At 41.2% G+C, this 25,978-nt stretch overlaps 1 protein-coding gene across 1 annotated transcript in view; it reads left to right on the top strand.

Moving 5' to 3' along the window:
* Positions 1–25,978, top strand: part of SYNPR (synaptoporin) — a 300,859-nt gene that overhangs the window by 151,228 nt on the left and 123,653 nt on the right. The window contains exon 3 of the mRNA XM_055558656.1: positions 17,680–17,804. Coding sequence (XP_055414631.1) covers positions 17,680–17,804 — 125 coding nt within the window. The remainder of the gene's footprint in view (positions 1–17,679; positions 17,805–25,978) is intronic.

The raw sequence follows: 25,978 nt of genomic DNA, 5'->3' as shown, positions 1-25,978 counted from the left end.
CTAAGTTGCTTCAGTCGTGTAGGACCCTGTGCGACCCCAGAGACAACAACCCACCAGGCTCCTCTGTCCCTGGGATTCTCCAGGCAAGAATACTGGAGTGGGTTGCTAGTTCCTTCTCCAAGGAATGCATGCATGCTAAGTCGCTTCAGTCGTGTCTGACCCTGTGCGACCCTATGGACAGCAGCCCACCAGGCTCCTCTGTCCACTGGATTCTCTAGGCAAGAGTACTGGAGTGGGTTGCCATGTCCTTCTCCTGACATATGAATGCTGCTGCTGCTGCTGCTGCTGCTGTTGCTGGCTAAGTCGCTTCAATTGTGTCTGACTCTGTGCGACCCCATAGATGGCAGCCCACCAGGCTCCCCCTTCCCTGGGATTCTCCAGGCAAGAACACTGGAGTGGGTTGCCATTTCCTTCTCCAATGCATGAAAGTGAAAAGTGAAAGTGAAGTCGCTCAGTCGTGTCTGACTCTTAGTGACCCCATGGACTGTAGCCCACCAGGCTCCTCCATCCATGGGATTTTCCAGGCAAGAGTACTGGAGTGGGGTGCCATTGCCTTCTCTGACATATGAATGGGGTGTATGTAAATATTCAGTCCATAATAGGTTGCAAAATGGTGATATTCTAATTCTATTACCCCTTCTTCATTATTAGGTGAATAGTTCTATGAAAGGAAACATACTCTTCTCTACTGTTAATAAGGTCACATACTAGTAGCATTCTTTTTAAAAATTATTTATTTTTAATTAGAGGATAATTGCTTTCCAGTGTTGTGTTGGTTTCTGCTGTACAACAACGTGAATCAGCTATAAGTGTGCGTATATCCCCGCCCTCTTGAGTCTCCTTCCCGCCCTTCTCAGTCATTACAGAGCACCGAGCTGAGGTCCCTGCGCTATACAGCAGATTCCCACTAGCTACTATTTTACACATGATAGTGTATATATACCAATCCTCCTCTCTCAATTCGTCCCCCTCTCCTTCCCCTGTTGTGTCCACAAATCTGTTCTCTATGTGTGTGTCTCTATTCATGCCCTGCTAGCATTCTTAAAGAAAAGGCAAGATAGAAGATTGATGCTTCCCCTTCAGTGACTAGTTTCCTTTAAGTAGATTTGTTCGCTAGTATCCTCTAACAGTGACCAATTAGATTTTTATGATTAATTGTTCTTTTTACTATAGTTTTGAACTCATGGATGCAAACTGTTATTCTCTAGGTAGCCTTGGATGAGTCATTTAACCACTCTGAGCCATGGTTTACCCAGCTCTGAAATGGGGCTGATGATGATACCTACCTCACCGAGTTATGAGATTTTAACAAAATAATGTCTGCAAAGCATATTGTAGTCATTAAAGACAAATGTATTGCTGGACACAAATAGAAGCCCCTAGATAGCAGCAGCAGTTGTGTTGTTATGATTAGGATTATAATGGGAAAATGTTACTTTAGAATATACTTCCAACTGTTCCTCTAGAACTTCTCCTCTAATATTTTGGGTATTTTTCAAATTAATATATGCTACCTTTCAACTGCCTATTTCAGGCTTGCTTCTTCATATATAATCAAAATAATACATGGTAGCAAGTTCCCTATTATTCCAGAGGTGATTTGATGATTATGCATTATGTTTGGGAGGTCAGACATTGATTCCCAGGTCAAGAAAAGGAACCGTCAGAACTTCACAAATACCTTGAAATATGAACAGGAGAGAGTTGCAACTTGTAAGTGAGATGTGCAAAGCAAGTAAAATGTAGAAAGACCTTCAAATCTTTCTACATAGTTATTTGCATGTTTTAAAATTCTGACAATAAAAGGTTTTATGACCATTCTGGGTTTCTACCTTTTAGTTCCTGAACTTAAATATGATGCCTGTTTATATTCTTGGCTTGTACTTTGTAAGCCCTGAATTTTATTTAAAATAGCCACAAGCACAAAACATGCAAAACAAACAGAAAAGATCAACTCTCACTGTCATTTTTATGGGACCCTGTGCTTGTCTTTCATTAAAGTGAAGATGCATTTAAGACAAATTTTTTGTTGTTGTTGTTCTAATTTAAGGAGAGGGGATGAGAGAAACTTTGAGCCATGCAGTCTAATGAAAAGAACTGAATGTGACCAATTAGTTATGGATCAAGATTTTTCTCCCCCCACCCCCAAATCCTGCATTATTCTAATTTGCTTGATGGATATAAATATAACTATAGTTCATGAAATGTTCAGTTTTTAAAGAAGACACATCAAATACACTGAATTCATTCAGAACAGAATCCAAACTTGACTTTTAGTTTCTATTTAGAGATCTGTTAACTAAAACCTCCTCTTAAAAAGAAAAATGCACTTAAAGTATTGCCACTTTAGTTTGTTTGTATTTTTTTAAATTCTAAATATTCTACATTATCATGAAAGCATGGCTTCTGGCAATGAATCTTTCATGCCAGCATGTTCTATACATGCTATTGAATTGCAGAACAGTGACAGTATTCCATGCGTTTATCTGGCTCTAATTTTCCTATCAAGCAAAAATGTGGAATTAAGATATCTGTCAGTGCTTTTCTTTAGTGATCTAAGATCAGATTTCTCCAGAAAATGTCAAGTTCAAATACACTACAATAGGCAAGAAATTAATTCATAAGACTCTCAAATCAGCTGTCAGAGAAATTGTTTTATTCTAGGTGAGAAGCTCTAGGGACTTTTCATTTTTTTCTTGTTATTCTATTATGATGGATTATGAGAGAATTGGAGTTGATTCCTTTAAACACAGTGACCATCACTGAATCTGATGAAAGATGAGTTAACACTTTTACTCAATAAAGTTTGACACATATGTAAACTTATGTTCCCATGGCATATTTTGAAATATTCTTACCTTGATTGTAGACAGTGATTTTTTTCAAAATATTTTAATCAATGAGCAAGTCAAATATGTGATTCCACTGACATTTTCTGTAAAAATAAATAACTTTTTAATAAAAGATTCTTTAAATTCTATGTTACTTTATAATTTTCAAATTTCATATATAGCATTTCATACAATCCCATAATCACTCTTTCCTCACCTACCCTTATATTGCCCCCCCAAAATATAAATAATTTGAAGGTATTATTGAAGATAATTCTGAAAGAGAGTGAATTTTCTTTGATTTTACAATTTTTCATCAAAATGAATGTTAAAAACAGCATAGCCATCTAATGACAGGCCTGAATTTACTTTGCTCAAGTTATCCAGAGTCTGTCTAAATTTACAGTTTTAATAAAATCTTATTTTTGATTGAAGTATATTGATTTATAATATTATGTTAGTTTCAGGTATACAGCAAAGTGATTCAGTTGCATACATTTTTTTCAGATTATTTTCCTTTATAAGCTTTTGCAAGATATTGAATATAATTCCCTGTGCTATATAGTAAATCCTTATTGCTTATCTATTTTATGTATAGTGGTTTGTGTATGTTAATCCCATACTCCTAATTTGTCCTTCCCACCCCTCCTCCCCTTTGGTAATGGTAAGTTTGCTTTAATAATATATTTTTTTAGTTATAAAAGTTACACATGCTTATTAGAAGAAATTGAAGCAATGTAAAAAGAATTAAAAATGAGATTCTGCTTCCATCATTCACCCCTCAGTGTTAACAACTGATGATACTACAGTACAACCTTTCAAAACCTTTTCAAATCCATTAAAAATATGCATATGTATAAATACTTCCTTTTACAAAAATGCAATGCACATGTGTCATACTTAGCAATTTGCCTTTTTTTTTTTTTTGCCTTTCATGAGATTACAGATAATTTTCTGTATGTATACTTTTCATACTTTTTAACTATCACATAATAGTTCATTGAGTACCTCAAAATTTATTTGGTTAAATTGTTAACAGGCATGAAGATTGTTTGCAATTCATTTTCACTATTTCAGTCATGTGTTTTACTTTAAAGATTTGAGTCAGGCTTTATGTGAGAAAGTACAATTCTAACAGAAATTTACATTTCATTTCATGGACAAGTGTTAAATTTAGCTTATAAGATACACAGAAAGAACTCTCTGGGTACTGTCCAGGGAAAAGGAAATAACTGGATGCTGAATGGGCTTGACTATGCTATCTTGCCTTTATAAAATGCCATGAATGCTTGTTTTACTTCTGCGTTTTTCTCCTATTAATTTCTGGAGCAGACAGTGGTGACAGGCTGACTGAACAACCGTTCCCAGTGCTTGTACCATTGCCGACCTCCCCTCTGCAGCCCAGGAAAGCTAAATATTCACTTCCTAGGCTCCCATGTAGCTAAGGATGTCTCTAGAAATGCAGCAGCCAATTTTTGGTGATGAGGCAGAGACCACAGGAAATAGAGATGTTGGCTCAGACATCATCATACCAATAGCCACCTAGTTCTGGACTTCTCAATATGTATGAAAAACAAAGTCCTTTTTGTTTAAGCCACTGTACATTAAGATTTCTGTTACCTGTGTGCAAATACTGTACTAACTGATCCGTCTCCAGGTTGCAGGTTTATGAAAATGAAAGTGGAAACTTCTTATGCTATATCGATAATTTTGGATTCTCCTGCAGGGTCTTGACTGGGAAATTCCATGAACAGAGGAGCCTGGCAGGCTACAATCCATAGGATCACAAAGAGTCGGACACAGCTGAGCGCATGGGCACACACACACACACACACACACACATCTGCAGGGCCTGGTCAGAATTCCTCAGGTGATAGTATGAAATACCAGTTTTATGAGGCTGCCTTTGCTTGGGAAGATTTCATATAAATCACAAAACAGCTGGAAGGGCATAGTATCCAATTTTTGATATGTAGCCTGAAATGGAAAGCAGCATGGAAGATATTGGAGCTGGTTAAGAACACAGATAGTTATATACAATGACAAGAAAAAGCATACAGCTCTATAGGAGAGAGCTTTTCGACAATGGTTTTCAGTGCTTCCAAATAAGATAGAATTATATTGTCTTCCAGGGATGACCTGCAGTTTTTATCTTCACAGGAAGGTCTCTTCTGAGGTTTTACAGGGCTGTTCACAAAAACCTTCTGGGTCAGAGTGTTGCGATAACCATAAACCGATGATCAGAGTAGGTACTTGGTCAATTTCTTTGGAAAAATCCAATTATCAACAGAAGAAGAAACACTAAAAGAAAGAAGAATCGGGTCAAAATGAGTAGAAATGGAACATTAAGTTTTAGAGGTGTTCCATCAGTCAGCTAAGGGCCACCTGGGCAGCCCATGGGGTATGAGGGAAGTCACAGTTAATCAAACACTCTTTCTGCACCAGAAAATATCCTGCCAGTATGTATTCCTTGCTTTTCCAGGGCTACTAGAGAATAATCAGCTCCTTTAAACAACTGTGTTCTCAGAAGTGCACCTAAGGGGTGCTAAGGACCAGTGGCTCATCAACCCAAGACAGATCATAAAAGGAGAAGGGACAAGAGGGAAGGGTTCATCAGAGGGAGTTGGAGAGGCAGGAACTGGGTGTCTTTAACTTAAAAGCTGCTGATTGATGGACAGGAGTGTGAGGGACTTCCCACCCACTGTGAGTAGCTGACATTTAGGAGGAAAGTCTTATTCAATGTAATTGGCAGAACTACTCCTGGCAGGCTTCTCCAGCATTCTTACCATCCAAGATTCTCAGTCCTTCCCCCATGATGACCTGTGACGCTGCAGAACAAAGTCTTGTAATGCCGAGGCAAGATCTGTGAGCTACCACTGGCATCCATTTGTATGATCAGGGCTTTGTCTTACAAATGCTTCATTTAGTCCTCATTTGGCTTTCTAAGCACTGTTGGCCTTAACTAGCCCATGATTGATTTTAGTCTTTCTATAGTCTGCTCCAGCCAAGTGAGACACCCTTCATAGCCCTGGGAGAGTTGGGACAGATGAATGTACATTTTAGAGAAAGGCAAATCCAAGTTCAAACCATGACTACTTCACGTACCAATAACCCATGTAATCTTGGCATGCTGTTTGACCCAGTTTCCTCAAGTGTAAAATGAGGGATTATGTTTCTTTCCACTTCAGAGGGGGTTGTTGAGAGGATTAAATGAGTTCATATAAATAATGTATTTACTGAAGGGACTGGCCCAGAGCATCAAGTGTGGTTGATTTTTTATTACTATCATCATCATTTTCATGGCCATCATCATCACCATCACAATGTTTATTACTCTGGATACACATTTCCAAGCCCTCCATCCTCTCACCTTCTCTTGCGCCTTCACTGCGTGTTCACTCACTTGACAGCATTTATGAGCCACCTACCATGTTTTGGCACAACAAGAGTACAGAGAGAGTTGAGCAGTAGTCCTGCTGACATAGCGTTTGCAGGTTATCTGGGAACGTAAGCCAGTTACTCGTCTTCTAGCACCTAGACTTGCTCTCTCTCCATCCACACGCTCAGTCCAACCAGTGTGGCCTTTCTGAAATTCCTATTGATCATACTCCTCCCTGGCCAATAACCCAGGCCCCTCCTAAAACCCCAGTTTCTCCTGGGTTTCTGTAAGGGCCAGATAGTAAATAGGTTTGCCTTTCAGACCATAGGGTCTCTTATACTCAGTTCTCTCGTTGAAACCTGAAAGCAACCAAAGACCGAATGTGTGAATGAATATATGTGGCTTGACATGGCCCAGGGGCCATAGTTTTGAGATCCTTACTACATCAGACCTGGCACAACCCTGCCACCTCCTGAATGGAGCCTCAGCTTTCTTCTCACCTTACAGTGTCTGTTCCCGTCCTGTCAGCCACACGGCTCAGATGTGCCTTACTCGTTCACTTGAGTGTCGTTGATTTGCTTTTCTCTCTACCTGAAACTGGAGAAGGCAATGGCACCCCACTCCAGTACTCTTGCCTGGAAAATCCCATGGACGAAGGAGCCTGGTAGGCTGCAGTCCATGGGGTCGCTAACAGTCGGACACGACTGAGCGACTTCACTTTCACTTTTTATTTTCATGCATTGGAGAAGGAAATAGCAACCCACTCCAGTGTTCTTGCCTGGAGAATCCCAGGGCCGGGGGAGCCTGGTGGGCTGCCGTTTATGGGGGCGCACAGAGTCGGACACGACTGAAGCGACTTAGCAGCAGCAGCAGCTACCTGAAACACTCATTTTCTCCCTCTTACCCAGCTACACCTGGCATGCTTGCCTGACATCTGCTTAGCTGTCCGTTCCTCGAGATTCTACTCCTCATGTCCCTCCACTCCTCTGCAAACACACTCCATGTTTTCCTCTAGGGGCTCCAGTGACTGCCACCACCAAAGGCACTGTCACCATACCTGTTCATCCTCTTGTCCACATTCCCAAATAGATAGCAAGCTCCCTGGAGGTGGCAGTGTGCGTCCTTCCAAGTGGACAGAAACATTTCCTTGGAGAAGGCAATGGCAATCCACTCCAGTACTATTGCCTGGAAAATCCCATGGACAGAGGAGCCTGGTAGGCTACAGTCCATGGGGTCGCAGAGTCGGACACAACTTCACTTTCAATTTCACTTTCTCTTTCACTTCCCCTGGAGGTGGCAGTGTGTGTCCTGCTAAGTTGCTTCAGTCATGTCCAACTCTTTGCGACTCTATGGACTGTAGCCTGCCAGGCTCACTGTCCATGGGATTCTCCAGGCAAGAATACTGGAGTGGGTTGACATTTCCTTCTCCAGGGGATCTTCCTGACCCAGGGAATCAAACCTGCATCTCCTGTGTCTCCTGCATTGCAGGCAGATTCTTTACCACTGAGCCACCAGGGAAGTCCAGAGGTGGCGGAGGGGAATATATTTATATATTTTAGTCAACAAGTGTTTAGGGAGCACCCACTTCATGCCAAGAGCTAAGATTCATCAGTAAAGACAAGGGTATTACCTTTCCTCAGAGAAGCGGCCAGGCAAAACCTAAACAGGTGAATGCATAATGCCAAACACAGATTTTTAAATGTCTGCTCAGGTAAATAGCAACAGAAGTGAATAATGACCGTGAGAGTGGGGGTAGGCTGGGGCCAGGTGCCCTTCTCTAGACAGCGTAGTCCAAGAAGACTTTCTGTTTGCAGAAGATCTCCACTTATTTGGAAAGGGCTGCAGAGATGAGAGTGTGTCTAGCTATAAGCTGAGGGGCATGAGCTAAGGTGTGCTGAGTGGTACCTGTCCTTTCATTAATAACAGTCCCAGGGCCATTGCAGTGCTTGGAGAACAATTGGTACTTGGTCAGTGTTTGGTAACTATCTCAGTTGCATTTCCCAAAAGCAGATCCTGAGACTTGCTTTTGAGAAATGGAGGAATGTAGGCTCAACAAGGTGACCTGAGAGATCATGCCAGGAACACAATGATGAGTGAGGAAATAAGAGAGGAAAAGGAAGACTCCAACCACAGGTGTCGTTCATGAGCAGATTTGCTGTAGGCTGCTGCTACTAAGTCGCTTCAGTCGTGTCCGACTCTGTGCGACCCCATAGATGGCAGCCCACCAGGCTCCGCCGTCCTTGGGATTCTCCAGGCAAGAACACTGGAGTGGGTTGCCATTTCCTTCTCCAATGCATGAAAGTGAAAAGTGAAAAGGAAGTCGCTCAGTTGTGTCCAACTCTTTGAGACCCCGTGGACTGCAGCCTACCAGGCTCCTCCATCCATGGGATTTTCCAGGCAAGAGTACTGGAGTGGGGTGCCATTGCCTTTTCCGTTGCTGTAGGCAATAGGGCTCAATCCCATTGGAAGAAACTGTATTAAACACACCTCAAAATTTCCCCACAGACAGAAAAGGACACTTGGGGGATTTGTCCACCAATTTCCATCCCACATTGTTTGGAAACTGACATGGAATTGATCCCCGGAACCTTGCACCATGCCCCAGTCACAGGCTCTGGCCCTGCTACCTGAGATAGCCCTCAACAGAGAGAATTGAATGTTTAGGGAGGAACCTTTGATGCATATGAGGACTGTCCCCCTGACGCTGCAGGTGGCCTGTAGAGAGTGCAGAAGGGATCCTAAGCAGAGCATCAACAGCTTTTCCTACAATAACTAAATCAGTAAGTAAATAATAAGTGATTGAATGTATACAACAAATGAATGAATGAATGAATGAATAATTGAAGTGAAATCAGTCAAATAAACCCAAGGAGAGTGATATGAAATAAGAGGAAATATGAGATATGGAATAAGAGGAAATGTGAAATAAGAGAAGTGAACCATTGAAATCAGCCCTGAGTTCTTGCTCCAGGGGAGAGTCAAGAAAAGTCCTTTGGTTGCTGTGGTGTGCTCAAGTGTAGCTGACTCTACGGTTCTCTTCCCAGTCAAGTTTCAGAGATGTTATTTTGGTGGCTTAGAATTGGCCATGGTGGAAGTATTTACACCATAGGAATTGGCAAATGCTGTATAAGTCAAAGCTGTATCTGTGGAGCTCTGATTGCCAGCACACACAGCTTCGTGGTAAGAGAAATGCCACTACTTGGTCCCAATCACCTAATCTCTTTCTAGCCAGGCTCCTTACTCTCATTTATTTCTTCCAAGGGATCTTTCTTGCCAGAGACTGTGCATGAGACCTTGGAAGATGTCCCCTCCCTGACTTCACTGAAGACCACAGTCCCCATGAGAGTCATTAATCAGCTTGATTTCCTGTCCTCCTCCAACCTATTGCTTTCCACTATGCCTTGCAAATTAACCAGAAGGATTAATAGCAGCTTTCACTGATATTCCTCGTGTGGTGCAGTTAATTCAAAGGAGGGAGCCGCTTGCAGTCTTTCCAGGGGAAAACTTGTGGTGGTGTTAACTGTGTAAAGGTATTCCTGCTATGAGGAATTTTGGTTTGTGGATGTTTATTAAGCCAGAAAGTGCAAGGCAATGCTTCTGTTCTCTTTCACCTGGATGTATTCCTAATTAACTGCATGCAAGGGAAATCTCTGCTGGCTAATTTCATCCATTAGAGAGTAATTTTTGTTGTTAGGAACAGAGCCATAGATCATCCAAGACAGTAGTGAAATGAGAGTTCATCGTAGGAGATTTGTTTTACTCTCCTGAACTAGAGGGAAGTGAGTGATTGGGCTGGTGGTTATGATATTGATTATCTGAGGTTGTGCTGGAGGCTGAGGTGTCTGCTCTATTTGAGGAGAATTGGAAAGCTGGCAACACAGAACTATTTTTTTATTTTTTAATTTTCATTGAAATATAGTTGTTTTATATTTATAATATATTTATAATATTGTGTTATAATATTGTGTTAGTTTCAGGTATATAGCAAAATGATTCAGTTACATATGTGTTGACAATATATATATAAAACATATAAGTTTTTAGATTCTTGTCCATTATAGGTTATTACAGCATATTGAATAAAGTTCCCTGTGCTATACACTAGGTCCTTGTTGGTTATCTATTTTATATATAGTAATGTGAACATTTTAATCCCAAATTCCTGATTTATCTATTCCCCTCTTCCTCTTTGGTAACCATAAGTTTGTTTTCTATGTCTGTGAGTCTATTTCTGTTTTGTAAATAAGTTCATTTGTATCATTTTTTAAGATGCCACATATAAACAATACCATGCAGTATTTCTTTCTGACTCAGTCTTTCTCTTTCTGACTCACTTCACTTAGTATAAAAATCTCTAGGTCCATCCATGTTGCTGCAAATGGCATTATTTCATTCTTTTTTATGGCTGGGTAATATACACATTGGAGAAGGCAATGGCAAGCCACTCCAGTACTCTTGCCTGGAAAGTCCCATGGATGGAGGAGCCTGGTGGGCTGCAGTCCATGGGGTTACTACGAGTCAGTCGTGACTGAGCGATTTCACTTTCACTTTTCACTTTCACACAATGGAGAAGGAAATGTCAACCCACTCCAGTGTTCTTGCCTGGAGAATCCCAGGGATGGCAGAGCCTGGTGGGCTGCTGTCTATGGGGTCGCACAGAGTTGGACACAACTGAGGTGACTTAGCAGCAGCAGCAATATACACATATATACAATGGAATATTACTCATTTATAATTAATATCTTCTTTATCTATCCTTCTGTTGATGGACATTTAGGTTGCTTCCATATTTTGGTTATTGTAAATAGTGCTTTGATGAATATTGGGTTACATGTATCTTTTCCAGTTATGGTTTTCTCTAGATATCTGCCTAGGAGTACACCCACTGGATCATATGCTAACTCTGTTTTTAATTTTTTAAGGAACCTCCTCATTGTTCTTTATAGTGGCTGCACCAGTTTACATTCCCACCAACAGTGTAGAATGGTTCCCCTTTCTCCACCTCCCCAGAATTTGTTATTTGTAGACTTTCTGATGATGGCCATTCTGAGTGAACTTTTATAATTTCACTTGATTGGGGTAAATGAACTTTTGCCCCTGGACTGTGCCCTTGATGTCTAGGAAGGTGAGTAAGTACATTGCATTACCAAAAAGAAGGCACAGGTTTGGTTGAGGATGAACACAGGGCCCAGAGATTATAGAAAGGCATACATGTACACATGCACACACAGAAACACAGTGTCATTAATCTGTCATCAGGTTGCATATAGCCTAGAGAGCTGGCCTCAGATGGAGTTTTTCTCTCAGACTCTTTGCCCCCCCAAGCCTTCCAGGGCCCATCTTCAATTCTCCCTCCATCCTGGCTGCATAACACAAAGTTTTCCATCTCCCAAGAGAGGATATCATCTGTCTTAGGAATCAGCATTAGTCTCTCAGAGTCTAACATCTACAAGACATAGGGACCATCCTCTCGCTAATATCCATGGCCTCTCTAAGCAACACTTGTCGAGCTGAGAAAGTCTATGTTCCTTTACAACATCTTCCACAATTCTTCTTCTAAAATCCTCCACCCCCACCAAGGGTGAAAAGAGGAAAGAAGGGAGGGAGATAAGAGAAAAGGAAGGGAGGGAAGAAAGGAAAGAAAGAAGGAAAGGAGAGAGAGTGTATTACCCATCCTCCTTAGCAGTAGGTTTGCAGTATGTGTTTGTGAGTCCCTAATGAGCAACATCGGAGAAGGCAATGGCAAGCCACTCCAGTACTCTTGCCTAGAAAATCCCATGGATGGAGGAGCTTGGTGGGCTACAGTCCTTGGGGTCGCTACAAGTCGGTCATGACTGAATGACTTCACTTTGACTTTTCACTTTCACACAATGGAGAAGGAAATGGCAACCCACTCCAGTGTTCTTGCCTGGAGAATCCCAGGGATGGGGGAGCCTGGTGGGCTGCTGTCTATGGGGTCGCACAGAGTCGGACACGACTGAAGCGACTTAGCAGCAGCAGCAGCAGCAGCAATGAGCAACATGGAAAACCTCAGGCCACTGCAGCACCATGATGCATCTCTGGTCAAAGAAGTATGGACCATTTGACAATCCTCTATCCATGTGGTCAAAAACTGTTCTTCCTGTTATTCTAGAGCTAATTAGAAGACTGCTTACTGAAGGAATTTACAGACCAGGATTCTAGTTCCAGCTCTGCTCTTGCTGAGTTTAAGGCAAATGGATTTTCTTCTGTAGTTCTCAATTTCTTCAACAGTGTGGTGATAGCGGAGGGTAGGGGAAGGAGAAGGAAGAGGAGGGACACACTCTAATGGTTTATTGAGAGCTCTGAGCCTGATGCTTTGCATGTATTCTCTCAGTTGACATACCCAAATCCACATGAGGTAGATTACTGTCAACCTCAATTCACCATCCACCTGCCACATTGACCTTCCACTGGGTCCCTGAACTTGTCAAGCCTTTCCTTCCTTAGCGCTTTCACAAAAGCTGTGCCCTCAGTCCCTGGGGCTTCTCTCCACACCACCCTCCATCACCTGTGGCTTTCTCACTTTCATCTTCAAAGTCTTAGCATAAATGTGACATCCTCAGATATAACACCCTGGTCTGGAAGATGTCCCCCAGAACACAATTTGTAATTATGTTATTTGTATGTTCTTTTAATTCTGTCCCAACCCTCTTCCAGCATTAAACTTCAGAGGCGGCAGGGACCTACTTTTTCTTTGTCTTTTCTCTAACTTTTTACCTTTCTGTTTCCCATCATCTGGCACCTGGTAAATACACCATTAAACAGCTGCTGAATGAGCCAGTGAATTAGTCCTGATTTAGTAGCTATAAGAATGAGGTTGGGAGAAGTTAAATATCTTGCTTGGTGTCAGGCAGCTAGAAATTGGACTCAGGCTCAGGTCTGCCTAACTCTGGAACTGCTCCTGTCTACCACCTAGCGTGGAGTTGTTGGGTGGACTTCCAAGATTTCCAAAGTTCCATCTGACTCTACATTTCTCTGCAACACTAAGAGAATTTCAGATCCCTAAAGGACTTCCATTTCCCTCTCCTCATTCTGTCCTGATGTATCCTAATTATAGGACCAGGTTCCTGGCTGATATACTGTGAAAGAGTTAATTTCATTCTCCCAGATATTTCACTTTCAAAACTATCCCTATAATATTATTCACTCAGCAGGACCTGACTCTTCCGGTGTTGTACAGACATTATCTGTTTAATCCTCACCAAACCCACGTGAGTTTCGTATCAGTCACACAGTATGATTTCTCTTTAATCAGTGAGGACTGTGGGGAATGCAAGGTAACCCGAAAGCCCATAGGTATCATATTTAACTCAAGTTCAATGTCTTACGTTTTCAGAGCTCGATAGACGTTAAAAGAAAAAATAGTGGTGTGTGTGGTTTCAGTACTCTGATGCCTTCCTCTACATATCAAATATTTTGAGCTAAATATGTAATTTTAATACATAATTATCTTTCCATCTTAAGTTCATTGCATGGTAGTATTAATAATATTTTACTGTATGTAAGGTGCTTTAATATAAGATGAAAAGCCAAAAGTAGTTTCTTTACAGCCATTAAACCCTGAATTTAAAGGATTTATCTTTGGGTCTTTTACCTCTAAATCACTCCAGTTTAATGTTACAGGGGATTTTAAAGAATACTACTGTTTGAAATCCTTATGCTATCCTGCCACACTTTTAATATAGGATTATTAAGCTTCACACACAAACTGTTGCTGTCAAAAGGAAATATGATCACATATGCTAAGTGCTGGACACGATAGCTAGCCCATTGTAGGTGCTTAATAAAGCCAACAACAGATAATTCCTCCTAACCTTTTCATGTACAAATGTTGATTGCACACTTAGGACTCTTGCCTGAGAGAAGTACACATGTGTAAATACCACACAAATCTGCATGGATTCAGAGAAGACTGCACATAAATACATGCTCCATCTCATTTCCTTCTCTCAGTGATTTGGGAGGACACCGAGGTTATTTCTGTTGTACAGACGAGGAAAGGGCAATCTCCACATCCTACCACAGGGCTCTGGACCTTGCTACTCCATTTTTCCTTTTGGAAGAAATTGAACTGAAGACGCTGTCATGACATGGCACACAGGACTGTGCCATCCAGTGTTGTACGATGAAACCTAGATTTAAGCATTGAACAATTAAAACCATGCCCTCCTCATTCCTACCAACACTAAGAGCTGACAGAAAGAGAACATCTGGTCATGAGCAAATCCATATCACAGGGACACAGATCTGAGTCCTGTCAGCCTTGGTGCTCTGAGTGGATCATTCTCAGATTTCACGATGGGTTGGAGTACCTTCTAAATGTCTCTGCAAGTCCCATCAGTGATATAAACTAGGAAAGAAAGCTAACAAAGGAAAAAGATAAGGTTTTCTGGAGTGCTTGTATGTTGGTTCATTGGGGCTGATGGTCATATAGATTTAGCTAGGGAGGAAGTCTAAACTTCCTATTTTATGTCCTACAAGATCTTACCAAAATCTCATACACATTTATTTAGAGTGATATCTCTTGTTCACATTTATTAAGTGCTTTTTCTGTACCAGGATCTGTTCTAAGTGCTTTACACACATTAACACAGATAAACACATTTTGCTTTTACTACGTCTATAGTATCATTCGGTCAAGTTGTTTCTATTTTAAATTACTGAATTTAAAAACCAATAACTTGGTGGATTCTGGATCAAGATAGCAGAGTAGGAAAATCCTGAGCCCATCTCCTTCCACAGGCACACAAAATCTAGGACTATCTACAGAACAACTATCACTGAGGATGACCTGAAGAATAGTAGAACAGGTTTTCTAAAACTAAGAATCTATAAGGAAAAGGCCTCATCAAGTTGGGGCAAAAGAACAGAAGCCTGAGCTAGTCAGAACCTACCCACAGAGGGAGGAATATCACAGCTATGGCAGTTTCCTCTGTGGAGCAAGGGCTTTGAGCCCCACGTTGAGCTCCCTAACTTGGGGGTCCTGCTCCAGGAAGACGAGCCTCTGTAACATCTGACTTTGGAAGCCAGAGGGGCTTATGGCCAGGAAAGCTGGAGGGCTGTTAGAAACTGAGACTCTGTTCTTGGAGAGTACACACACACACGCTCATTGCTCAAAGTCTCAGCACAGGGACAACAGCTTAAAGAGCACCTGTGTCACAGGAGAAAGAGATTCACTGACTAAACTTAGGACATGTGCTGGAGGGTAGAGATCTGGTGGAACTTCCTCCAGGGACAGAAACACTGGCAGGTGCCATTAAAAAAAAAACAAAACTCTCCTTCTCCCTAGTGGGCCCAACCCTGGTGTGTACCACTTCTGTCACTCTCCATCAACTGAACTAATACTATGTGTACCAGCCTGGTATATCCCTGAGGATATATCCTTGCCCATCCCATCTGCCCCAGCTGGCTCCTCCAAAGCAGCTGCTGTCACGTTCCACCAACAGGCATTCCCATCTGACACTGGCACCCCTCCAAGGTGGCTCCTGCTCCAGGGGTCCAGTCCTACATACCAGCAAACCCACAATAGCCTCACTTGGGCCTCGAAGCTACTTCAGAGTTAAAGATACACACAGAAAGTGAAGGAATGGGAGAAGATATTCTATGCAAGTGGAAACAGAAAGAATGCTGAGTATCAATACTTATATCAGATGAAATAGACTTTAAAACAGACTGTAAAAGGGGACAAAGAAAGGCATTATATCATAAGAAAGATCAAAGGTAAAGCAAATATTAACAGACAAAAAACGAGAAATTGACAGCAATACAATAATTGTAGGGGACTTTAACACCCTATTTATGCCAATGGAGAGATCATCCAGACAGAAAATCAATAAGAAAACATTGGTCTTACATGACACATTATAGCATATTGATTTAATATATAAATACAGATTATTCCATCCCAAAAGAACAGGATACACAGTTTTCTCATATACACTTAAGAATATTCTTCAGAATAGATCACATTTTAGACTACAAAACCCTTACACAGTAATTCCTTAAGGCAATGGCACCCCACTCCAGTACTCTTGCCTGGAAAATCCCATGGATGGAGGAGCCTGGTAGGCTGCAGTCCATGGGGTTGCTAAGAGTCGGACACGACTGAGCGACTTCACTTTCACTTTTCACTTTCATGCATTGGAGAAGGAAATGGCAACCCACTCCAGTGTTCTTGCCTGGAGAATCCCAAGGACGGGGGAGCCTGGTGGGCTTCCGACTATGGGGTCGCACAGAGTCGGACACAACTGAAGCGACTTAGCAACAGCATGCAAAGTGAGCTGGTGTTGCTAATGAGAACCCAAGCTACTATAAGAAGGTGAATTCCAAAGTTAAAATAAAATAACTGGAGGTACTACAGAAATGAGCAGGACATCCTTTTGAATTTAGCCAAGCTAAGTGAGAAAGTTTGGTATTTGTTTTCTTCCCATCTTAGGGCATTCTCACCCTCCCAGATATATCTTCTTTCTCTGGAAGACTTCTTTGAGTTCCTGCTTCTAATTTTCACTGCCTGATTATCATAGATGCATGTTTTATGCTAGGATAGACTGATATTAGTTGGTAATCAGTTGAACCTTCTAATAGTTGACTCTTGAAAGAGCAAGTAAAACAGAGATGAAACCACCAAGGATGCTTTGAGGTTGACATATATTGAGATGTTGTGCCCCAGAATAGCACATTTTAGGCCTGGAGAATCCCAGGGACGGGGGAGCCTGCTGGGCTGCCGTCTATGGGATCGCACAGAGTCGGACATGACTGAAGCGACAGCAGCAGCAGCAGCAGCCACTTCCTCCACCCATCAACCCTAAAATTCTTTGTGCATTTTTAAAAATCTGTATTATTCCAAAAGACAAAACATGTGTTTTGCAGAAAATAAAGATAACCAAAAAGAAGGAAGCAAGGAAACATCTGAAATTCTTCCCACATGGAGATATCTATCATTAATCCCTCAGTGTGTAGCTTTCCAGAGACTTTGATGTAAGATTACATCTCTACCTTCTGTTGTGTGACAGTTCTTTACACAGATGCTGTTGTTCACTCACTAAGTTGTGTCTGACTCTTTGCAACCCCATGGACTGCAGCAGACCAGGCTGTCCTGTCCTTTACTATCTCCCAAAGTTTGCTCAAGTTCATGTCCGTTGAGTTGGTGATGCTAACCATCTTTACACAGATATTTGATCTCAAATGCAGATATTTTGTCCTTGTATTTAATTTTTCTGAGCAAAATTACTCCAGCTTTCCAGGGAATTTTTCACACCCCACAATTCCACTCTCCATCATCATCCTGGCCTTCATTCCAGCCTAAACCATATATGATGCCATACTTGGATGGTCATACTTGCCATCCTAACCTCTCTCAATGTAGACACTAACCTCCTGTTGACATATTTCATGAGATCAACACCATTCTAATAGCTGCCTTCTCTATTCTTTCTTTGTTCTCTCCAGCTTTTTGCAATCTTTGCATTTGCAACATGCGGTGGTTATTCTGGAGGCCTGCGGCTGAGTGTGGACTGTGCCAACAAGACGGAAAGTGACCTCAGCATTGACGTGGCGTTTGCCTACCCATTCAGGTAGGGAATGGTGCCCTCTTACAGAGAGGCAGGGAACTTTGTTCCTTCTGTGGTTTCTTTTAAACCACAGAAATTTCTGGGTAAAAAGAAAGGATTCTCCCTGAGCCTGCAAAATGCCCAAATAAGTAAAATGCCCATCCAGCACCCTACCCTGGGAAAAGTTATTCTCTGGGAGTTGTAGCTTTAAACCAGAATGAACTCTTCTCCCCTACCCAAACTGCTACAAATGGCCCAATGTTGGAGTCTTATCAATATGGAAACCTCAATTACACAATTCCTTCCTCCCCATCCATATTTTCATGAGTTCTTTCAAATTCTCTCTAAAATTGTGTGGTCACCTTTCATTTCATATCAACTATGCAGTCCTGGCTGATAATATGTTTCATGGTATTAATGGGGAATAGTGTTTCCATCTGCTAGACATTGTGCTTAGCTTTTCACCTGTTTCATCTCATTAAGTCATCACGGTGACCTTGTAAGGGGAGTACAGGTGTCATCACCATTTCAAATGAGGAAACTGAGGCGCAGGTACATTTTCCCAGCTTCCCTTGGTCGGTAAGTGGCAAAGTCAGTATTTGAGCCTACCCAGGGTATGCCCAGAACTCACATCTCTATTCCTATACTTAAGTTGCTTGAGATAATTCTTTCAACCTCTTTATAAGTTCATGATGAAAGATAAGACCTGTCTATAAAATAACAGCTATATACCTATCAAGATTTGTCCCAAGTCAGACATCTTGTGGTTATGATCCAAAGTGGATTAACTGAAATAAAAATCTAAATGATTCGTTTCTGTAAAACTACCAAATGCTTGGTACCAAAAAACTGGTGTGATTTTTGAGAACAACTTTCAACATAATATTTTGGCTTCTTATTAATATACTCTCCTGTGTGCACTTCAAGTTAGCAAACATTTGTCAAACAGTCATTTTGTGCCAGATACAGTGCTGGCTCTGTAAATGCAGAGAAAGGTAGAAATTTGCTCCTAAAAACTTTTCTTAAACAGGTAAGTACAGTGTTTTCCAAAATCTTTCCCATGGAACCCTAGATATTTAATGTTTCTAAAAAGAAAGGAAGAGAGAAAGAAAGTAAGAGGAAAGGGATGAAGAATAGGAGGGAGGAGAGGAGAAAGAGCTGGAGAATCATTAAATGATTTGATAAAATAAGTTTAAGAAATACTTCTTAGCACTTTGCCCTTTTAATACACATTTTGAATCACCAAGAACACAATGTTTCTCCAAATGTATTTGACCACAGAAAGCCTTTCTCACTGAACATCTCAGAAGATTAATATATCATGGAACCCATCGATCTAGTAAAGTTCTCCTAGTCCAAAACAAAAGTGTCTCAGTTCACAGGCAATGAATCACACAGACGTGGCATTTATACCAATGTATTAAACGGTTTCTAAGAACTGTACAGTAATACAAGTTACAAACACCTCTGCTCAAGTAGATGCTCTCTTAATAAACTAATAAGAGAGTCCAAAGCAGAGAAATACTAACCGTAGAATGCCTGGTAATTTAGTAATAAGAGTTTCCTATGCCAGTGGTCGGAGAAGGCAATGGCACCCTACTCCAGTATTCTTGCCTGGAAAATCCCACGGATGGAGGAGCCTGGTAGGCTGCAGTCCATGGGGTCACTAAGAGTAGGATACGACTGAGCGACTTCACGTTCACTTTTCACTTTCCTGCATTGGAGAAGGAAATGGCAACCCATTCCAGTGTTCTTGCCTGGAGAATCCCAGGGACGGGGGAGCCTGGTGGGCCGCTGTCTATGGGGTCGCACAGAGTCGGACACGACTGAAGCGACTTAGCAGCAGCATGCCAGTGGTAGTTGGGGTAGGAATGTCTGACATGTCTGAAGGTTCTGGAGGAACTCCTTGGCTTTTGTGTCGAATAACTGATGCAATGTGTGCAAACTGCTCAACAAAGGGGATCTAGGAGAAGAGAGAATTGCCATGATCATGACTGAATAGGGGGAAGGGGTTAAAGAAAGACAAAGAGAAAATAATAGGGGAAACCATTTTAAAGTGAAGATGATAAATTTGGGTTTGATCATGCCAGGTTTGAGTTATTTTCTATCAAGAAGTTTCATGCTTAAATCCCATATAAGGAGTGGGAGGGAAGCCTGCAAATGGGGCTCCAAGAGTCATAATCATGGAGTGAAAAATATGTCCTGAACAAAGAGAGGTCATCACGAGAAATAGAAGTGTAAGCGCACAGGGCTAAGCAATGGATGATGTTCACATGTAGAAGAAATGAAGAAGGAGAGGAATAACTGAGGGAGAACAAGAAGAGCCAAAAGAAAAAGAGATAGGACCACTAGGCACGTGTAGGCTTCGTGGAAAATAGGGATATGTCATGCATGAGTGATACCACTCAGCACTTCAGAGAAGTGAAGAAGTGAAAATTAAAAGGCCAGTGGATGGAACAAATGGTAGTCATTAAGGAATTTCATGAGATATTTCAATAGGAAAGAAAGCATGCCAGACTGTTGGAGAATAGAAAATAGAATTTGGTATTTTTTCCTCAAATAAGTAAAATGCAAAATGCTAAGGATCAAACCATTTTTACTTAAGCCCTGGTGGCTTAGATGGTTAAAGCGTCTGCCTGCAATGAGGGAGACCTGGGTTCGATCCCTGGGTCAGGAAGATCTCCTGGAGAAGGAAATGGCAACCCACTGTAGTACTCTTGCCTGGAAAATTCCATGGACAGAGGAGCCTTGTAGTCTACAGTCCATGGGGTCGCAAAGAGTCGGACACAACTGAGCGACTTCACTTCTGTATGAGATGATGTTTGTGAAGAAAGAGAGCAAGGTTATTAATGACCTTTTTGTAGAGAAGGCGTTCACCTCTGCTTCTGGAAAGTAATCATCTCATTCGATGGCATGGTGATAAACTTGCCACCTTGGCTAGACAGCAATAAAGTTCTCCATAATAAAGGTATAAAAATCTTCCATCATTTGAGAACAACTGAATATAGAGACTAAGAGCAGATTCATCATAAAAATAAATTAAGTTGTTATGTCACTTTTATGTCTGGAGACACCCAATCAGAATAAAAAAAAATTAAGTTTTCCATCAATTTCAAGCATTCTTATAGATATGGGATTGGTAATCCTTGCTTTAGATAATTAACAAAATTGTCCTTGATTAATTTATCCTTAGGCACCAGAGATATAGAGAAAAATATGTGCATGAAAATATTTATTGTTGAATTATTCTAAGTACTTCAAAATTAGAAATAACTTATGTGTCCCCAAATAAGGAATCAGTTAAATAAAATGTGATAGGCAAGCAATAAAAGTCATTTTTTCAAATAACATGTAAGGACATGAAATGCTCCCAGCATTTTATTAGGAGAAAAGCAGAATACAAAACTATATATATATTATTATACAAAACTATATATATATATATTATATATATATATATATATATATAAAATATATGTTTCAGTTCAGTTCAGTCGCTCAGTCGTGTCCGACTCTTTGCAACCCCATGAATCACAGCACACCAGGCCTCCCTGTCCATCACCAACTCCCGGAGTTTACCCAGACTCACTTCCAACAAGTCAGTGATGCCATCCAGCCATCTCGTCCTCTGTCGTCCCCTTCTCCTCCTGCCCCCAATCCCTCCCAGCATCAGAGTCTTTTCCAATGAGTCAACTCTTCGCATGAGGTGGCCAAAGTACTGGAGTTTCAGTTTTAGCATCATTCCTTCCAAAGAAATCCCAGGGCTGATCTCCTTCAGAATGGACTGCTTGGATCTCTTTGCAGTCCAAGGGACTCTCAAGAGTCTTCTCCAACACCACAGTTCAAAAGCATCAATTCTTCGGCGCTTAGCCTTCTTCACAGTCCAACTCTCACATCCATACATGACCACAGGAAAAACCATAGCCTTGACTAGACGGACCTTTGTTGGCAAAGTAATGTCTCTGCTTTTGAATATGCTATCTAGTTGGTCATAACTTTCCTTCCAAGGAGTAAGCGTCTTTTAATTTTATGGCTGCAGTCACCATCTGCAGTGATTTTGGATATACACACATATATGTATATATGTATATAATGTATATATGTGTGTATATAATGATTCCAATTTTGTTTTAGTTTATACTGGCTGATCATAGGACTATAGCATATATATAGACTATATATGAATATATATATGTATATATGTGTATGTATATATATATAATGATTCCAATTTTGTTTTAGTTTATGCTGGCTGACTACAGGACTGTAGCTTATATATAGACTATATATATGTATATACATATATATGTGTATGTGTGTGTATATATATAATGACTCCAATTTTGTTGTTTATACTGGCTGACTATAGGACTATAGCAGATACTGACATTGCCCATACCTATCAGTCACTCACAATTCACATCCATACCTACACTTTTTATTGTAAACCCATGTGGCTGTTAAAGGGCTTTCTCAAGTCACAGGAGCCTGCTTGGTTACTATGCAGGGCAGGCCAGAAATGCTGGGGAGTTAATGACTCCTAGAGCTGCTCTCATCCAATGACAAGTGTGAGTTGGAAGATAAATATCCCAAATTCCTCACCTGTCATGGGCTACCACACTAAGCTCTCAGAAGTACCCAGCAGGGTAGCTCCACCCTGTGTTCTTTAACACACCTCTTCTTACCTGTTTTCCCTTTCCTCTCTCAGTTCTCCACTGCCCTATTGGTGTTTCCAAAGATGAATCCTCCAAATACCAGTTGCACTCAAATCTTGATCTCAGGGTCTGCTTCCCAGTACCAATCCGCCTAAAACAGTACCATTATGTGAATTATGTGGATGGGTGAATGGGTGGGTGGATGGATAGATAGAGAGGTAAAGATAGATGATAGAGAGATCCCTGTTTCCTCCCACTGTCAATCATGTTGAGCACTGCTTCAAATTGGTCAGAAATCAAAACCTTTAGTCCATAACATCTCCTTTAGTGGTTTTCAGTTCAGATTTCAAAGTTGAAGTCACCTTTGATTTTCTTCATTCATGGCATCTTATCACGCATGATAGGTCTTTTCCAAATGACAGCCATAGTACATGTACTTCAGCCTTAGCTTATGAAAATGAAATGATTGCTGAAAGTTGGGAGGTGATCCATTGAGATCCCCCAAATGAATTCTGCCTAAGACAAACTCTATAATCAGTCCACTGCAAATGTATTCTCCACATTTGGTGATTAATCACATAGCTTTTCATTTGGGATAACAACTAAAGCTATGTCATATTTATAGAGATTCTGTCACGATCACTGTATCAAAATGTTCATTTGTTTCTAGGTGGTGAGATTATGAGTACATCAAATATTCTTTGTATACTTGCCCACATTTTCAAGATTTTCTGCAACAAGCTTTATGATTTTCTATACTGTGAATCTACTGAAGCAACATAATGTAGCTTGAACTATAGAGATGGAACTTTGGAATTTACCTACTGTCTTTTTTAAGAGTATTACTTACTCTCTCTTTCCTTATCTATAAAACAGAGACAGTGTTACCTGTTTCATAGTGGTGTTTCATGAAATGAATCATGTATAGGAAACGGTTTAAGCAAGGCCTGGCACTCACAAAGTTCTCTTTTAGTGTATTGTTTTTACTTTCATTATCAAGAAAAGGTAATTAAAGATAGAGAGCTGAGGAAGATAATTATTCTAGTTAATTTGCAAAATTACCCTCAGACAATATGTTGGTTATATTTTACCCAGAATGAAAGCTTCCCCATCTCTCTCTCCCCAAATATGCAGACATTAAAAGAGTGAGTACATATTGAACTATTTCACATTTATTAACTTGCTTTAACTCTTTGATGCTTATTTGGGTTGCCCTCGAAGGTATTCTTCTCCATCCTCTATTTTTTTTTTTTTTTCTCTCATTAAACTAATGCGAGCATGAAAGCCTCCCAAAGTACAGAACAATGGAAAAGGCTCACTGGCACAAGCATGATTTTCCCAGGGTTATTTGGCATGAGCAGAAGGGAGAATGAGACAGTGAATCTGATCTTTGTGATCCTTGAAACAGAATCTGATGGTGGGTCTTCTGTGTTGAAGGAAAGGCTCGTCCAGACTGTTTGCTGACCAATGGCTGCCCAGCACTGTACGGAGAACAGAAGCACTCTTTATGACTCTGGCCACTTGCTCTGATTCTCACACGTCTTTGTGGAACATAGGGTCAGATGGAGGTTGATGCCAGGAAAGCTGTGGAATTTAGGCCATTATCTGGTAATGCTGGCTCTGTCATGGGGAAAAGCATTTTCCTCCTAAGATCTTCACCCTAGAGCAAAGGTGATAAACTTTTTTTTTTACACCATGAGGGCCAAATTGGGAAAAATAAAAATGTTAAAAACCATAATTTTTTTATATCTTGTGTTTAGTAAATGCTGCATTTGCAATTACATTTAAACATGTTTTTATTGTTTCTCATTACCAGATGGTTTCACTCGTTTTTGACTAAAATTTCAGAAACTTGATCTTCCCCAATGGTTCAGCTGGTAAAGAATCTGCCTGAAATGCAGGAGATACAGGAGATGTGGGTTCAATCCCTGGGTGGGGAAGAGCCCCTGAAGGAGGAAATGGCAACCCACTCCAGTGTTCTGGAGAATTCCATGGACAGAAGAGCCTGGAGGGGTCTTCTTTCAGCCCATGAGGTCACAAAGAGTCAGACACGACTGAGCGACTTACACACACACTTCAAAAACTTTATAACTATAGTATTTCATGTTAATTTTGTGCCTTACAGTAAATTGTGGATGTGATGAGACCTGGGTGGTGGGGGGGTAAGTCTCTGAGACAGAGAGTTGGGGAGATTGAAAGATGGTATAGCCAAAAAATTAATGGTGGATCTCTGGCCACATCCCTGGTTTCACATCCAGACTCTGCCACCCAGCAGTTGCAGCAAGTGATAGCCTCCCTGGGCCCAGGGTTTCAAACTCTAAGAAAGAAATAAGAGGACTTTCCTTGTAGTATGGTTGCGACCATTTAAGTAGGTCGGACAAGTTGTATAACAGAGTCTGGTGCACATCAGGTATTCACTGAATTGTGTCTTGTCCTTGTTAATTTTATCAGTAGAATTTGGTGCAGGGAACTGGCCCAGAGTACAGTTACAGACCAGGGACAAGGACAGTCCTATTTGGAGATATCTACAGTAAAGAGAGGAACTATCATTTATGGGGAATGTCTGTCTACAGAGTTCACAGAAAATGTGGCTGCTGCCATGAACCCGGTTAAATTAAAACATCAGAGAACTCATTCACAAACACACACACACAATCCCATCCCACGATTCCCCTGGCAACCTGAGCAACTGCTAGATGGGAAAGTTTTTGTTGCAACACTTCTCCTAAAGGATAGTGGTGAGGGATTCCATAGAAGGATGTGTTAGTTTGGGTTCTCCCAAAAGCGCATGCTGAGACAAGGATTTGTAGTTGTCTTGGCGTATGATCCCTGGAAATACCAGTAAGTCATGGGGTAGTGAGACAAGGAAGGGAAGGAGATCAGTGAACACTGGATTAAAGAGCAAGGTGCTCTGGTGGTCATCTGGCACAGCAGAGACTTGTGAGAAACCATGAATAACATGCTTCGCTTCTGGCAAATGGCAAAGCTGGGGATAGTTGTCTAGCAACTCCTGTTGGCCATCAAAAGCTGCCCCTATAGGCATTAACTCCCCGGCACTGCATGCAGACCAAGCATGCACTTGCAGCCCATGAAAGCCTTCAGGCAGGGGTCATGATGCTTACTTTAGAAAGCCATCATCATATACAGAAATGGTGAGTACCAGAGAGATGTGGGTGGGCAACCAATGGTCTCTTATACAGTGGGGCCATCTCATCTCTCCCAGGTCTGTGACTGATCGCACATTGGATCATTTATTCATTCCCTCCATAAATAGTTATTGAGCACTTACAGTGTACAAGGCCCTGCAGTGTATAGGCACTTGATATGTATTGGTTGGTAAAGTGGACGTAGGTCCCTCCCTCATGAAACTGACAATCATTTGGGAATGGGAGAAAGACAGTAAAGAGGTAGACAGAGAAAGCACATCCTCACTCTCACACACACACACACACACACACACACACACACACAGTAGTGCTGGTGCATAAGAAAAAGTGAACATTGTACAAAAAATGTGAAATGGAGAGGGCTAAAGGACACCTA

Source organism: Bubalus kerabau, chromosome 20 (assembly GCF_029407905.1).
Source record: "Bubalus kerabau isolate K-KA32 ecotype Philippines breed swamp buffalo chromosome 20, PCC_UOA_SB_1v2, whole genome shotgun sequence".
NCBI lineage: Eukaryota > Metazoa > Chordata > Mammalia > Artiodactyla > Bovidae > Bubalus > Bubalus kerabau.
The sequence above is the reverse complement of the archived record's forward strand: the minus strand, read 5'-3'. Positions and strand labels throughout refer to the sequence as shown.